The sequence below is a fragment of the Podarcis liolepis genome (assembly GCF_965112155.1).
Source record: "Podarcis liolepis genome assembly, chromosome: 15".
NCBI lineage: Eukaryota > Metazoa > Chordata > Lepidosauria > Squamata > Lacertidae > Podarcis > Podarcis liolepis.
In genome coordinates, this window is record NC_139566.1 from 22948230 (window position 1) to 22964757 (window position 16528).

Genomic DNA, 16528 nt, shown 5'->3' on the forward strand with positions numbered 1-16528 from the left:
TTTTTAAAAAAGAAATGGCAGGAAAACAACCATTCTTAACACACAGGTAACCCCCATGAAGGGTCAATGAGCTCAGGTATATTTTGTCCCCAAGATATCTGTACCCAAATACCAAGTGTTACATGAGAATTCAGGGTTCAGACCGAGGCCACATTCACACCATACCTTTTAAACACTAGGATGCCGCCATAAAACATGACTTTAAACAGTCACCGTTTCCTTCGCAGAATTCTGGGAGCTGTAGTTTGCTAAGGGTGCTGAGAATTTTTAGGAATGAAAAATGTGTATATTCTGCTAAGAATAACAGTTTGAAGCTAGAAGTAAATTTAAATATAACATGTAAGTACGATGGTTGAAATTTGAAATTTGAAACTTTCAAATTGAAAGTTGTGGCCAGAGTTCTTGGTATATCTTTTTCAGTGTATTTCCAACAAGAACTCCAATTTCTTTAGAGAATTTTTAGGAGACACCTCCATTCCCCTCCCAGAGCTACGATTCCCAGAGTTCCTTGGAAAGAGGGACTGATTCTTAAACCGTTCTGGGAATTGTAGCTCCGTGAGGGAAATAGGGGGATGTCTCTCCACAACTCTCCGCACCCTTAGCAAAGCATGACTCCCAGACTCCTTTGGCGGAAGCCGTGACTGTTTAAAGCGATGCTTCCAGTGCAGGGTGCGAATGTGGCCTCTCTGAGCTTTCCTAGGCAGAAAGAGAGGCGGAAAATAAAGGCCAGAGAGACACCAAATGCGAGGAAGGGAATGACAGGAGGGAGCAGCAGAGAGGAAAGAGCCTGCCCCCCCTCCGCCCCTTTCCCAGCACTACCCCAGAGGCTCCAATTATTCTCAGAGAATCTGCAGCGCTGCCACCTGGTTGCCGTGGCAACTCAAGGCCGCTCTCCTCTGGCCAAAGCTGACATATTGCTCCTGGGTGCGCCTGCTGCTCAGGCAAGGTGTCTGGGCAACCGTGGGCGATGTCAGCTTCCGCCACCCTGAACACCAGAGCAGGGGAGGCGGAGAGGACCCAACTCCACCGCGCAGGAATCATGCGCGGTGGTCTCCTTCACGACTTGGGTGGGCTGCTTTTCAGAGGCCTCTTCTTCCCTGTTTTGTTTTGTTGTTTATGTCAACACTGGCCGGCTGGACAAAGATGGAGAGGAGAGCAGAGGGTGATTGTGTGGGGCTCTGACAGACAGGCAGGCAGGCTGACTCTTTTACCTGAAAACCCCAATGCTAGTCCTACTCAGAGTAAACCCACCAAAATGAATGGACCAAAGTTAGACATGCCTGCTAATTCCAGTGGGTTCTGAGTAGGGATAGCATTGGATAAAAATGGCAATCCAAAATGCTCTCTCTGTGCTGGGGAGTGTGTGTGTGTGTGTGTGTGTGTGTGTGTGTGCAAATACACACACACACACACACACACACACACACACACACACACACACTGTCAGTGCTTTTTTCTTGAAAAATGTTTAGGGGTACTCTCATTTTGACTCAAGAAAATCACCATTTTATAGTTCAAATCGGGGGAAATAAATACAGCAACTGGCCCAAAGGTCACCCAGTGAGCCAGATGTTTATAAATGAGTTGCAAGTCAATATGAGACCTTTGGGTAACAAGATAATAATAATAATAATAATAATAATAATAATAATAATAATAATAATAATAATAATAATAATAATAATAATAATAATAATAATAATAATGTCATCATCAGCATCAACAACTACGATGATGACTGGATGGTGATGATTTTTGGTGACAGTGCAAGACAGTCAGGTTAGTTACTAACCTTAGTCTCAAATGTTACTGTTGCTAACAGTGCTTTTTTTCTTTAAGAATGTTTACGGGTACCCTCATTTTCCTACTCGTATTGAAATACTGCGCCTCAATGAGGCCAAACTTAGATTCACAAAATGTTTAGGGCTATGCACTGGTTGTTAATAACAGCGATTGGTAGGAACATAGGAAGCTATATGGCTAAAATTGGGAGGAATGGTGAGATGGAGGCAGGGTTTAAATCACCTGTAACCTGTATTAGCTGGCTTGTTGCAAGATTTGTTTGTATGCAGGAGCCTGGAGAGCTGTCCTACAGTGCATCAGACTGCCTAATCTATCTAGCTCAGTATTGTTAACATGGATTAGCAGCAACTTTCCACAATTTCAGGCAAGGATCTCTCTCCCAGTCCTACCCGGAGATACCAGGGAATGAATCTGCCATCTTCTGCATGCAAAGCAGATGCTCTAACCATTAGGTACCACCCAGTTGCTGCATATCAACTGGAGTACTGAACTACTCGTTTGAAAAGTCACCACACGTTTGTTATTCTGTTGCAGCAATTGTTCACAGCGCTTTTACATTTCATTTGTATGAGGTGGAGGACACCGTCGCTGACCAATCCACCCTTCTCCATATTTACTCATTGTTATTGCATTAGGTCGACGAACCTAGTCCTAAATATTTATTATAAAGGTAAAGGGACCCCTGACCATTAGGTACAGTCGTGGCCGACTCTGGGGTTGCGGCGCTCATCTTGCTTTATTGGCTGAGGGAGCCGGCGTACAGCTTCCGGGTCATGTGGCCAGCATGACTAAGCCGCTTCTGGCAAACCAGAGCAGCGCACGGAAACGCCATTCACCTTCCGCTGGAACAGTACCTATTTATCTACTTGCACTTTGACGTGCTTTCAAACTGCTAGGTTGGCAGGAGCAGGGACCGAGCAATGGGAGCTCACCCCGTCACGGGGATTCGAACCACCAACCTTCTGATCGGCAAGTCCTAGGCTCTGTGGTTTAACCCACAGTGCCACCGCATCCCTAATATCCATTATAGGTAAAATAAAATAAAAAGGGGGAAGTGGCAAATACTTTTCAGCTACTTACCCTGGTGGGATGGAAGCCCGAGTACTCAAGATGGCCACTCGCTGCGTACCGGGCCGGTTCAGGTTGTTTTGGCCGGGGAGCTGGGTGTGGCTGGGCGCGCTCTGGCTCCGCGAAAAAGTGGCCACTTGCATCCCGTTGCCGGAACGGACCTGCTCGATCTTGCCCGTTCCACTGGCTTGCACCGTGCCCAGAGACCACATCGCCGTTCCGTTGAACGTATTGCTTTGCCGGACGGCCAGCGATCCGTTCCCGTTCCCGGAATACACCTTCCTGCGCTGGGAGGCCAGGATGGCGTTGGAGGCTGCCCGGGTGCTGTTGACCAACAGGCACTGCTGGCACGAACAAGGGTGCCCAGAATTGGTCCCCACGGGCCAAGATTGGGACTTGGGGATGGAGCCGATGGTGAGAGGATAAGCCAAGTCCATGCGCCTCCTTAGACGCCGTTTCCTCTGCGTCTGGCGGTTCACCTGAGACATGCTGTTGAAGTAGATCAGGTAGCAAAACCCCAGCGAGGACAGGTCCAGCCACGGATGCTGCTTCTCGTACGCGTTCTGGATGGTGATGCAGATGTCCATGTCGTACGGAGTCCAGGAGTTGTTGTCGTTTTCCCATTCCCACACAACCCCCTTGCCGGGGGCAGAGGAAGGGTCATAAAAGTTCCTTCGCACCGGGCGCATTGTCCCTGGGAGAGAACAAAGGAGAAAGAAGCGATGGATCAGAGGTGGGGAATCGCAGTTTCATGTGTTACGTATACAGTGGTACCTCGGGTTAAGAACTTAATTTGTTCTGGAGGTCCGTTCTTAACCTGAAACTGTTCTTATCCTGAGGTACCACTTTAGCTAATGGGGCCTCCCACTGCCTCCATGCCCCCACCGCGCAATTTCTGTTCTCAACCTGAAGCAAAGTTCTTAACCCGAGGTACTATTTCTGGGTTAGCAGAGTCTGTAACCTGAAGCATCTGTAACCTAAAGCGTCTGTAACCCCAGATACCACTGTACAGTCAAACCTCAGTTGTCGAACATAATCCGTTCTGGAAGCCCATTCGGCTTCCAAAATGTTCGACAACCGAGGCGCAGCTTCCGACTGCTTGCAGGAGCTTCCTGCACTCAAGCGGAAGCCGTGTTGGACATTTGACTTCCAAAAAACGTTTGAAAACTGGAGCATTTACTTCCAGGTTTTCAGCATTTGGGAGCCAAGGTTTGACAGTATATAAAATAAATCTTGATGATATGCAAAATAGCAGAGTAGCTTACAGCTAGGAACCTAAATAACTCCTAGGTGACTGATAGCTTCTTTGTAAAGACTACAGTGTCCAGATTCTTCATATTCCAAGGAACTTTATTTTCATAAACATATAACTAAGAAGAATATTACTCTATTTTTCCAGGGGGAGTTTCGTATTTACAGAAGGCGTCCTGGTTTCTGATTTGATCCTGGAATGTCCCAGTTTTTCTTAGGATGTCCCTGTTTTCCCTGGAGAAATTTTGGAGGATATGGAGTTATGCGGCCCCCAAGCCAAGGAGATAAGTAACTACACAACCTTTAGAAGACATGTGAAGGCAGCCCTGTATAGGAAAGGTTTTTTTAATGTTTAATGTTGTATTAAGGTTTTATATATGTTGGAAGTCGCCCAGAGTGGCTGGGGCAACCCGGTCTGATGGGTGGAGTATTATTATTATTATTATTATTCTTTAGGATGTCCCTATTTTCATCAGAGAAATGTTGGAGAAGTATGCACCTGCCTTTTGCACGTCACTCTGATTGGTAGATTTTTTGGGGTTCTAGTTTTTTAAGCCATCTTGGAAACAGTGTTGTCTTATCAGAGCAGCTGGTAAAGGTGCAAGTTGAACCATATTACTATGGGGATTTAAGATTCCTGTTGAACCTGGGACCTATATTCTGAATGAAAATCAAATGCTCCTCCACCAGCCTATGGCTCTTCCCAGGCCATGATGATGGGGCTTGAAAACTATTGACCTGGGAGAAATGTTGGAGGGTATGCAACTGTAGTTTCATCTTATTTCCTTGCATCGATTGTAGATCCACGGCCACCCCTTTTTTTCTTTTTCTTTTTTGCTTCTTGCTAGCAAGGTAGGTCTTGCTAGGGCTGCTTTTAACACCTTCCCGTTTTCTGGCAATGCATTCTGGGCATATCTTTGCTACCTGCATCCCTCCCAGAGTTGCTGGCACTGTGGTGCTAAGGCAAGCACTAATTGTGCTGTGTCAGGTTCCACCCATCCCAAATGTCCTCCCTTCTCAACACAAGCTGCTCAGCCAATTTGGACCGGGCCGCATTTAGTCACACGATTATGCTCCGCAGCCCAGCCTGCTATCCAGCCCAGCCATTGTTCTTGCTCAGTTTTCCCCTAGATGATCAGGAAGCCCTCCTGACAGCCCGGGGCAAGTCTGAGCCTTCCTGTTCACCTTTTCCATGGACCCAACAGACTCGGGAGCAGCCTCTGCTTTCTCTCTGGATGTTCCCAGCTGATGTCACCCACACACCCACACACCCCGTTTGATCCCTTTTCCGTTTTATAACCAACACCACCAAGCAAATTCCATCTGAGGCCACAGCTGGAGTTTTTTCTTTTTCTGTTAGGGAAAGAATTTTTCCTTCTCCCCTTTTCACCCTGTGAACAGAGCTAACACGCTTGGGAAAAGGGATATTCCAGTTCAGATAAAGGTCAGATATGGCAGGATTAATTGATTTCAGAAAAGGTGCTGGGCAGTCCCACTTCATGAGCCATATAAAGGTAAAGGTAAAGGGAGCCCTGACTGTTAGGTCCAGTCATAGCCGGCTCTGGGGTTGCGGCGCTCATCTCGCTTTATTGGCTGAGGGAGCCAGCGTACAGCTTCCGGGTCATGTGGCTAGCATGACTAAACTGCTTCTGGCAAACCAGAGCAGCGCGCGGAAACGCCATTTACCTTCCCGCCAGAGCAGTACCTATTTATCTACTTGCACTTTGAGGTGCTTTTGAACTGCTAGGTGGGCAGGAGCTGGGACCGAGCAACGGGAGCTCACCCTGTTGCGGGGATTCGAACCACTGACCTTCTGATCGGCAAGCCCAAGGCTCAGTGGTTTAGACCAGTGTTTCCCAACCGGTGTTCCGCGGCACACTAGTGTGCCGTGAGACACCGGCTGGTGTGCCGTGGGAGGGAGGCGGGCGAGTCGGGCGGCGAGAGGCGGCGGCGGCGAGGATCCGCGTCGAGCCGGGGGCGGCTCCGCGGTGCTGGTGCCGAGCGGCGGGGCAGCGCGCGCAAAAGGGAGGAGCGCGAGACAGCGGAGGAGGAGGAGGCCGGCATGTCCGGGCAGCAGCAGCAACAGCAGCAGCAGCAACTCCCGGCGACGGCTCCTCCTCCGCCCGCTATCGCCGCCACCACCACAACAGCCGCCGCCGCCTCAGCTGCCGCCGTCCCTCAATCCCTCGCTCTGCTGCCTCCTCCCACCCCGGCAAGGGGAAGGGAAAAAACTTTCACTTTTGTGCGTCCCTCCCGGCGTGACGCTGCGCGCTGACGTCACGGGGCGGGGCTTTAATGGTGGTGTGCCGCGAGATTTTTTCCCGGTAAACAGGTGTGCCGTTGCCCAAAAACGTTTGGGAAACACTGGTTTAGACCACAGCGCCACCCACGTCCCTCCTAGTAATAATAATAGCAGTACAGTCATACCTCGGGTTAAAGTTGCTTCAAGTTAAATCTTTTCAGGTTGCGTCCTGTGGCGACCTGGAAGTAACGGAACGGGTTACTTCCGGGTTTCGCCACTTGTGCATGTGCAGACGCTCAGAATGACATCACACGCATGCGCAGACGCGACAAATTGTGACCCACGCACGCGCAGATGTGGGTTGCATTCTGCTCATGATGTGAACGGGGCTGGATCCCATTCACATCCAGAGGTACCACTGTAATAATAATAATAATAAATGCCAGCAACTGGTCTTCAGAGGCATACAGTGGTGCCCCGCAAGACGAATGCCTCGCAAGACGGAAAACTCGCTAGACGAAAGAGTTTTCCGTTTTGGAGGTGCTTCGCAAAACGAATCTCCTATGGGCTTGCTTCGCAAGACGAAAATGTCTTGTGAGTTCCTGCGGGGTTTTTTTCCTTCCTCCCCTTTTTCTAAGCCGCTAAGCCGCTTATCCGTTTATCCGATAAGCCGATAAGCCGCTAAAAGCTGCTAAAAGCCGCTAATAGCGCTAATCCGTCAATGGGCTTGCTTCGCAAGACGAAAAAACCGCTAGACGAAGAGACTCACAGAACGGATTCTTTTTGTCTTGCGAGGCACCACTGTACTGCTGTCTACAGTGGAAGCAGAACATAGCATAAGCACATCTCTCTGTAGCCACCCAGTTGCCTGTGGGAATCTGCAAGCAGGCGCTGAGTGCAAAAGCAACTCTCCCCTCTTGGGAATGCTAGCAACTGGTATGCAAATGCATGCTGCCTCTGACAGTGGACAAAGCCAGTCACTCTCGTCATTAGGAAGCATCTCTTATTGCTTCACCAAGATCTGCGTCCCTAAGTAGGAACGTAAGACGAGCCGTGCTGGATCAGGCCAAAGGCCCATCTAGCCCAGCGACAATTAGGACCTGAGTGCAGCAGTGCTGTCCTCCGTAGCAAAGGGTTCAAGGCACAAGGCGCTAGTGGGAACACTTAGGCAGAGAGCCCTGCCTGAAGCCATGGAATGCTGCTGCCAGTCTGTGTAGTCAGCACTGAGCTAGATGGGCCTAATAGGCATGGAAGAGACTCCTGCATGCCTGAAACCCACCAGGGCACCATGTAATAGGGCACCAACACACACATACAGAGCCAGCCCTCCTTGCCCAGCTTATCTCGTCTCTCCCTTCTGCTTGCTGATGCTGCAGCCAGAACAGCAGGCTGTGTGCGCAATCAATAATTATGTTTGAAGTGTTACGTTAACTATGCATCCCTCCCCGGAGACTCATAAAGCTAAACGGCTGTACGCCAGCGGTTTCCGTGGTGTTTGCTTTCAGCGAGGGCCGGCTTGGCAGGGCTCCTGGCGCTCTTGCCTTGCAGCACTGCTGAAGAGGAAGCCGCCCGCCAGCACGGAGGGCGAGTGGGTGTCTTCCTGGTACAGGCCACAAGGGGCGCCAGCAAGCCCTCCTCACTGCCTCCCCTTTTGGCCTGGCTTGTGAGTGCAGGAAGGTGCCTTCTACATACCCTCCAAGTATCCTTATTTTCCAGGGATGGTCCTGGAATAGCCCTATCTCCTCCTTGAATTTGTCTAATCTTCTTTTAAAGCCATCCACGTTGGGGGACATCACTTCCTCCTGTGGAAGTGAGTTCCATAGTTTAACTACATATTGCATGAAGAAGGGCTTTGTTTTATCAGTCCTGAATCTTCCAACATTCAGCTTCATTGGACATCCAGAAGTTCTAGGGCTATGAGAGAAGGAGAAAAACAGACCCTCCAAGTGTCCCTATTTTCCAGGGATGTCCCTGATTTAGAGAAGCCGTCCCGGTTTCTGATTTGATCTCAGAATGTCCCGCTTTTCCTTAGGATGTCCCTATAGTTAAATCTATGGTTTTCCCAGTAGTGATGTATGGAAGTGAGAGCTGGGCCATAAAGAAGGCTGATTGCTGAAGAATTGATGCTTTTGAATTCTGGTGCTGGAGGAGACTCTTGAGAGTCCCATGGACTGCAAGAAGACCAAACCTCTCCATTCTGAAGGAAAACAGCCCTGAGTGCTCACTGGAAGGACAGATCATGAAGCTGAGGCTCCAATACTTTGGCCACCTCATGAGAAGAGAAGACTCCCTGGAAAAGACCCTGATGTTGGGAAAGATGGAGGGCACAAGGAGAAGGGGATGACAGAGGATGAGATGGTTGGACAGTGTTCTCAAAGCTACTAACATGAGTTTGACCAGACTGCAGGAGGCAGTGGAAGACAGGAGTGCCTGGCGTGCTCTGGTCCATGGGGTCACGAAGAGTCGGACACGACGAAACGACTAAACAACAACAATTTTCATTGGAGAAATGTTGGAGGGTATGGAGTTATCCAATGCCCGAGCCATCTGAAGGCAATCCTGTATAGGGAAGTTTTTTTAAAAATGTTTAATGTTTTATTATGTTTTTATATGTGTTGGAAGCTGCCCAGAGTGGCTGGGCCAACCCAATAAGATGTGTGGGGTATAAATAGTAAAAAATATCATTATTTCAAATGTCTCAAATGTAGATAAATACTCATAAATGCACACATATCTAAATATATGAACCATGTGACTGAAATAGCATGGGAGAACAATCCTGAAGCCATTTTGACTCTCCCAATGACCCCAAATATTCCTCTACAGTAAGGGAGGCAAATGGGGAAAGCCTTCCCATTGTCTTTTTGCTTGCAAATCCTGTCTTAAGGGTGTATTTGTGTATGAATAGGGTGAGCCTATGACCTGGGACCCAGGAATTAAAATATTAACCATCACAAAAGAATGCCTAGGCTGCCCGGGTAATGCAATCAGTGACCATTATCAGGTATCCTGGCAGACAGGATTTCTGCTGTAGACCGCCTCCTTCTGTGATGTATGTATGATGTTTTGGAGATGATGGTTTTGGGCTACAGGGTGAACAATTTCAAAAGTCTATATAAGGGCTTGCACACCATTGTTCAGGGTTCTCCTCCCTGCTGTGTGTGGGGAGTGGGGACCCTGTTGCAACAGTTCCTTGAATAAAGATCAGGCTTACTAGCCGCTTTGCTTCTTAATATACTCTGGTTGGCCTCTGTTATTTTCTCCTACTGACAGGGAACCCACTTAAGGCCTCGTATACGGGCTCCGGAAAACCCCATAAGGAAAAGGGAGCAGTTTTTCTTATAACATCCTATTTTCATTGGAGAAATGTTGGAGGGCATGGTAGATTGATTTGACTGCGGTGGCTTTTGTAAATGCGGGGGCTGTCCCTGGAAAATCAGGACATCTGGAGGGTCTAGGACGGTTTTCTCACATGCTCTCAAGCAATCCTCCTCCACAGGGTCCTTGTGAGGGAAACAAAATCACTGGTGTTGCTGACACATGGAACTGAGTTTGCCTCGGTTTTGCTAGCTGGCCTCATTTTGTTGTTGACATAACCTGGGTCTGAGTCATCACTGGTCTTGCTAACAGAAAGTCTGCCGTGAGCCTTTCCTGTTCACGACTGCCAAGCCTATCGTTCCGTGAGAATAAGTTTGCTTAAAAACCAGTAAATCTTTGGCGAGGAACGTAATGCTTTGTGCAAATGCCACTGTTCTGCGGTCAAGTGTAATAAATCACTATGAACGCTAATAGCATTGATATAGCACTTTGAGATGCACATTGGCATGTGTTGCATCTTAAAAACATTTTCAACAACCCTGCAAGGTAGACCAATGTGATTATTAATCAATCAATCAATCAATCTTTATTACGGTCCAGAGACCCAACAAATCGTTACAAAGCAATGCACAATTCAGACAGCCTACCTCCAGGTTAAACAAGCATTTTGTTCAGACTTAAAGATAGACTTATTATCCCTATTTGCAGATAAAAGATGGGGGGTTAGGCTGAGAGGAAGCTGTTTGATTTGGGGCCCACCTAGGCCATGTTCACACCACACATTTGAAGCGCTGTGATACCACTTTAACCAGCCATGGCTTCCCCCATAGAATTCTGGGAGCTGTAATTTGGTAAAGGTGTTGAGATTTATTAGGGGATCCCTTATTCCTCTCACAGACCTAAAAAGTTCTCTGGGAAGAGGGGGTCATTGTTAAATCACTCTGGGAATTGGGAGTCACAAACTGATGGGGAGAACGGAATTTAAGATTGGAAGAATAGAAAAAGTAGAGAAACTAAAATGGGCAGATCTACCCATTGTTAGCTACAGCTCAGATATGGAGCTGTATGCATGCAGACAGTTGCAGGTTCAACCCCCAGTAGGACTAGGAAAAGACTATTGTCTGAAACCCTGGAGAGCTGCTGCTAGTCAATATAGAGATTAGCGAACTAGATGGACCAATGGTCTGACTCAGAATAATGCAGCTTCCTAGAGCCTTGGACTTGCCGATCAGAAGGTTGGCAGTTCGAATCCCCGCAATGGGGTGAGCTCCCGTTGCTTGGTTCCAGCTCCTGCCAACCAAGCAGCTCGAAAGCACGTCAAAGTGCAAGTAGATAAATAGGTACTGCTCCAGCGGGAAGGTAAATGGCGTTTCCGTGCGCTGCTCTGGTTCGCCAGAAGCGGCTTAGTCATGCTGGCCACATGACCCGGAAGCTGTACGCTGGCTCCCTCGGCCAAAAAAGCGAGAAGAGCGCCGCAACCCCAGAGTCGGTCACGACTGGACCTAAAGGTCAGGGGTCCCTTTACCTTTACCTGTGCTCCTATTTAATTCACCCTTTATTCAGAACACTGAGGACTAGAATCTTGCTCTCACCATAGCTCAGTGGGCAGAGCATCAGCTTGAATCCAAGAAGTCCCTGGCTTCTCCAGATAGAGGCTGGATCTACACTGATGAGAAACGCTATAAAAACATAGCTCTCAATGCAATTTACCATTGGTAATGTATCGCTGCTCTACAGCGCCCTCTGGTGCCACATTTTTATAACACATTTTTAAATTTATCACTGGAAAACACCCTCTGTCTGAAACCCTGGAGAGACACTGCCAGTCAGTGTAGACAATACTGAGCTAGATGGGCCAGGGTTTGACTGCCTAGAAGGTGGCTTCTTATGTCCCTAGGTCTTAAGGGAAGGCCATTGCTCAGAGATAGAGCATCTGCCTTGCATGCAGAAGGTCCTGGGTTCAATCCCATATGCAGGTAGAGCTGTGAATGTCCCCTAACTGAAACCCTGGAGAGCTGCTGCCAGTCAGTGCAGGAAATACTGGGCTGGAAGGACCACTAAGCCAGTTTTCTATGTTCCTAACAGATGTGCTGTACAGTGGTATCTCAGGTTAAGTACTTAATTCATTCCAGAGGTCTGTTCTTAACCTGAAACTGTTCTTAACCTGAAGCACCACTTTAGCTAATGGGGCCTCCTGCTGTTGCCGCTGTGCCACCAGAGCACGATTTCTGTTCCTATCCTGAAGCAAAGTTCTTAACCTGAAGCACTATTTCTGGGTTAGCAGAGTCTGTAACCTGAAGCATATGTAACCTGAAGCGTATGTAACCCGAGGTACCACTGTACCTCAGTGGCAGAGCGCCTACTTTGCATGCGGAATTATTTGCAAATTATAAATAATTTCATAAGCTGTGTGTCTTTGTTTCTCAATCTGACCCTTTAACACGGTTTTGCATGTATCGTGGCATCTTATGCATTGTGACTTGCTGTTATTTTTACTGATTACAGTTTAGTAGCTATTTATTGTACTTGTTAAGAGTGAATTCCTGATTAATTTTTATTTGCTGATATTTCGAGAGTGAATTCCATTGTGTGCCATTATCTTCATTACTTTATTTGATATAAGTTGTTTGTTTTAAAGCTACGTTTCATTATGATTATTATTCATTTTGTACTTGGTCGGATTATTATGAGCTGCGTGAGCTTTGACGTACATTTTGCTGTTGCAAACCGCCTTGCCTACAGTAATATAGAAAGGGGGCGTACAAATTAAAAGAGAAGGGGGGGGGGATTGGAGAGAAAAAGTCTGGAAGCCTGGTGGTAGTTTTGTTTGCTCAATGTCTCCTTCCACTTCTCTGTTTTGCCCTAAACAATGGAAGCAGCAAGCTGGCATCTGAAAAAGGTACTTTTCCTCACTGTTGGCAACCGAAAAAGCGCCAGTCTTATTGCTTGGGTGGTGTTATCACAAAGCTCAGCTCACATATACAACCTCCTCCTGGCCTGAACGTTGCTCTGGTCCACCTCCGCACAACTCGGCGTCCACATCCCTGCAAAAAAGCTCTCCCTGCCCGTTTGTCCAGCCCGATTAATTACCATAATTACGGCAATTAATCAGCTGCCTTCTGAGCCTGTCTAGCACAAGGGGAGGAATTGAATCAGGCAGCAGCGCGTTTTGCTGAGACAGCGCTCCTCAGGAGGAAGAGGAGGAGGAGGAGGAGGAAGACCAGGGAAGCCAGATGGCCTACGAGGCAAATGCTGCTGCATCGAGGCCACCGGGAGAAATGCTTTGGCCTGGAGGCGACCCTTGTAACCAGATTATTTGTCATCACAAGGTTTTTCATGGATGATTCTTTCAGGCCACATTCTGGAGCAAGTAGGTGCTTGTGGTCAAGGTTACAGTGGGTGGAAGTGTGCAGGTATAGTTAACGAATTCAGGGACCTCTGCTTTCTTTCATTTTTTTAAAAAAGCAAGTTTCTAGTCCTTATGGAATGCAAAAGTCTGCCTGAGAGACCGTGACTGGCCCAAGGGCACCCAGTGAGCATTTCATGGCTGTGTGCCTGGGGCCACCCAGTCAGATAGGTGGGGTACAACTACTACTACTACTACTACTGCTACTACTACTACTACTACTAATAAATTGAACCCTGGTCTCCCAGATCCAGCACTCTAAACCACTACATAACGCTGGCTCTTGTTGTTTTTCAGTCCACAAACAATGCACAATTAATGCCATTCCTTTTACATTGCTTGGACAGTTATTTTACATTGAAATGAGCTCAGGTGACGATAGATATGTAAGGTATTACTTAGGTCATGTTAAATAGCAACCAATACAGTCATACCTCTTGTTACGTTCAGTTCAGGTTACGTTCTTTCAGGATACGGAAACTTTCAAGTAACGGAACGGGTTACTTCCGGGTTTTGCCGCTCGCGCATGCGCAGACGCTCAAAATGACGTCGCGCGCATGCGCAGAAGCAGTGAATCGCGGCCCGTGCATGCGCAGACGTGGGTTGCATTCTGCTCATGTTGCGAACGGGACTCCGGAACAGATCCCATTCACAACCAGAGGTAGCACTGTATAGTCATTGGCGGAAAGTGAACTGCAGCAAAAGGGAAACAGTGCTGATTTTGACAAGCACAGGTCTTCAGGGAAATCGCTGCCTTCTTACAACCCTCAGTTAAAAGTGGGCTCCACATCTGAAAGTCAAAGACAACTCATCTAGCCTACCCTATAAGGTTGTTGTGAAGATGAAGATGGCAGTGGCCAGCAAATAACCATGTTATGTCACCTTCAACTCCTTAAAGGGATATAAATGTAATGAATAGAAGTTAACACATTTCTAGAGGGTTGGGCTTCGGTGTCCTCAATAGCTCTCTGTGTTTTGTCCTAATCAGCAAAGCAGAAGAAAATTATGTCAAACAATTCATTTGCATAGGTCACAGACTGCAGTGGATTAGCAAAATCTCTTCAGCACGTTTGCAGGAGCTTTCCCAAAAGATTAATGTTATGGCCTGCTTCGCTTGTTCGCTGCAACGTTTTAAACTATTTTATAAATTTATTTGTTGTTGTTTTTTTAAAAAAACACAATCAGCTGTTTTAAGTCCTTTGTTGGTGTTCTGGGGTGGGGGAACGGGAGAATGACTCTAAATTTGTGCTCTAAAAGAAAGAAAGGAATGAACCAAGTGCAGAACCCTTATCTCAGGAAGAGAGATATGATTTTGCCAATTTGCCCTCTCATTCCCCCCCCTCACCCCCATCTTTAGTTGTCCTCTTTTTTGTCAGTCGATGCAGACGGTATCGAGACAGATGGCCAGCTTCTTCCCACGTTCGTCCAGTTGCTTTCGAGGGCAGGACTCCAAAAGGGGATGAAAATTGTGGGGACGGAGATTTTGGCTAAACATTAGACAAAACCGCCTAATGACAAGGGACGCAGGTGGCGCTGTGGGTTAAACCACAGAGCCTAGGACTTGCCGATCAGAAGGTCGGCGGTTCGAATCCCCGTGACGGGGTGAGCTCCTGTTGCTCGGTCCCAGCTCCTGCCAACCTAGCAGTTCAAAAGCACCTCAAAAGTGCAAGTAGATAAATAGGGACCGCTCTGGCGGGAAGGTAAACGGCGTTTCCGTGTGCTGCTCTGGTTCACCAAAAGCGGCTTAGTCATGCTGGCCCCATGACCCAGAAGCTATCTGCGGACAAACGCCGGCTCCCTTGGCCTATAGAGCGAGATGAGTGTGCATCCCCAGAGTCTGTCATGACTGGACCTAATGGTCAGGGTCCCCCCCCCCAACGACAAAGGGCGTTTGGACTGCGGAACTGCCTGCCTCAGGATGTGTTGGGGCTCTCCTTCCCTGCATGCCGTTTGAGCAAAGGCTGGATGACCTCCTTTCGGGGACATTGTAATTCTGCACCCCGCATTGCAGATCCTGCGCAGAGCAAGGTGTGTGGGGGTGGGGGTGGACTAAGTGACTTCTGTTAGCCCCCTTCGGGCTCTAAAATCCTGTGATCTCCCTTTGGAACTTGAGCTCAGGATGGAATCCAAAGAACATCAGGTTGAAAACAAGCCCTTGGCAGCTTCCTCCGGTGACCCAGGCCTCCCAGCCAAGCTCAGAGGGAGCGTGCCAGCAGCCCCTGCAATATTGGCAGCCGAGGCGATGCAGCACTCAGGTGCCCGCTTGCAACTCTCCTCGCACCAGATCCGTTCCCTGCCGTGCCGGCAGCCGCATGCAGAGAACTTCTCTGGCTCCTCAGCCTCGCCCTCAGCTCAAATATCCTGTCCTAAAAGTTGGTGGAGAGGGAGGGCACCGTATCCCCTTCCCAAGGCCCCAAATAAGTTGCGGGTTTCCTTTTTTGAAGGGAGCCCCCAAACTCCTGAATTTCTTTCTTTCATCACAGCTGAGATTCCTGCATTTCAGGGGGTTGGGCTGGATGACCCTCAGGGTCCCTTCCAATTCTATGATTCTATGAAATCCTGATCAATGCTGTTTTTGCTTTGGACATTTTCGCTCTCCTTTTCCCCTCCAAGGAGTTCAAGGCATGCTCCTTTATTTCATCACCACAACCACCCTGTGAGGAACCAACTGGTCTAAGGTTCTCCAGTGGCTGGCGGGGGGTGGGTGGGATCTGAACCCGGGTCTCTGCAGTTGTAGTCTGATGCATTGACCACTGCACAACACTACCACAACGCTGGCTGATAAGAATGCTACCGGTGATGTTGCCGTTCGGTCCTTTGTGAGGCTGATTTTAGCTAAGGCTCCAATTAGAGGCACATTTACATGGGAGTAAGTCCCACAATGAACCCACTGTCCCCCGTCGGAGGCAGTAATACCAGTTGCTGGAAGCCACAGGAGGTGAGAGTGTTCTTGTGCGTGGGTCCTCCCGGAGGCAAAATATTAACTCAGCACACTGAACAACGCCCCGTCAAACTGCCAGGGCATTTCTCCAACTTTAAACCCCATTGATTTCTCGCTAAACTCTAGTAAGGCAGAGAAAAAGAGGGCAGATGAGGGCAATTGCCGCATCAACTTCACATCTGCACCAAGCACTTAATGCACATCTTCTGCACACTGTTTTCCCCAAAGAATTCTGGGAACTGTAGTTCCCCCCGGAGTTACCGTCCCCAGCACACATAACAAATTACGGTTCCCAGGATTCTTTAGGGGAAGCTATGAACAAGGGACACGGGTGGCACTATGGGTTAAACCACAGAGTCTAGGATTTGCTGATCAGAAGGTCGGTGGTTCGAATCCCCGCAACAGGGTGAGCTCCCGTTGCTCGGTCCCTGCTCCTGCCAACCTAGCAGTTCAAAAGCACGTCAATGTGCAAGTAGATAAGTAGGTACCGCTCCGGCGG

The 16528-nt window shown here is 48.3% G+C and overlaps 1 protein-coding gene across 3 annotated transcripts in view; it reads right to left on the reverse strand.

Moving 5' to 3' along the window:
* The window catches only part of DTX1 (deltex E3 ubiquitin ligase 1), a 72366-nt gene that overhangs the window by 27951 nt on the left and 27887 nt on the right, over nucleotides 1-16528 (reverse strand). For all 3 annotated transcript variants that reach the window (XM_083478664.1, XM_083478665.1, XM_083478666.1), the window contains exon 3: nucleotides 2884-3565. In XM_083478664.1, coding sequence (XP_083334790.1) covers nucleotides 2884-3565 — 682 coding nt within the window. The remainder of the gene's footprint in view (nucleotides 1-2883; nucleotides 3566-16528) is intronic.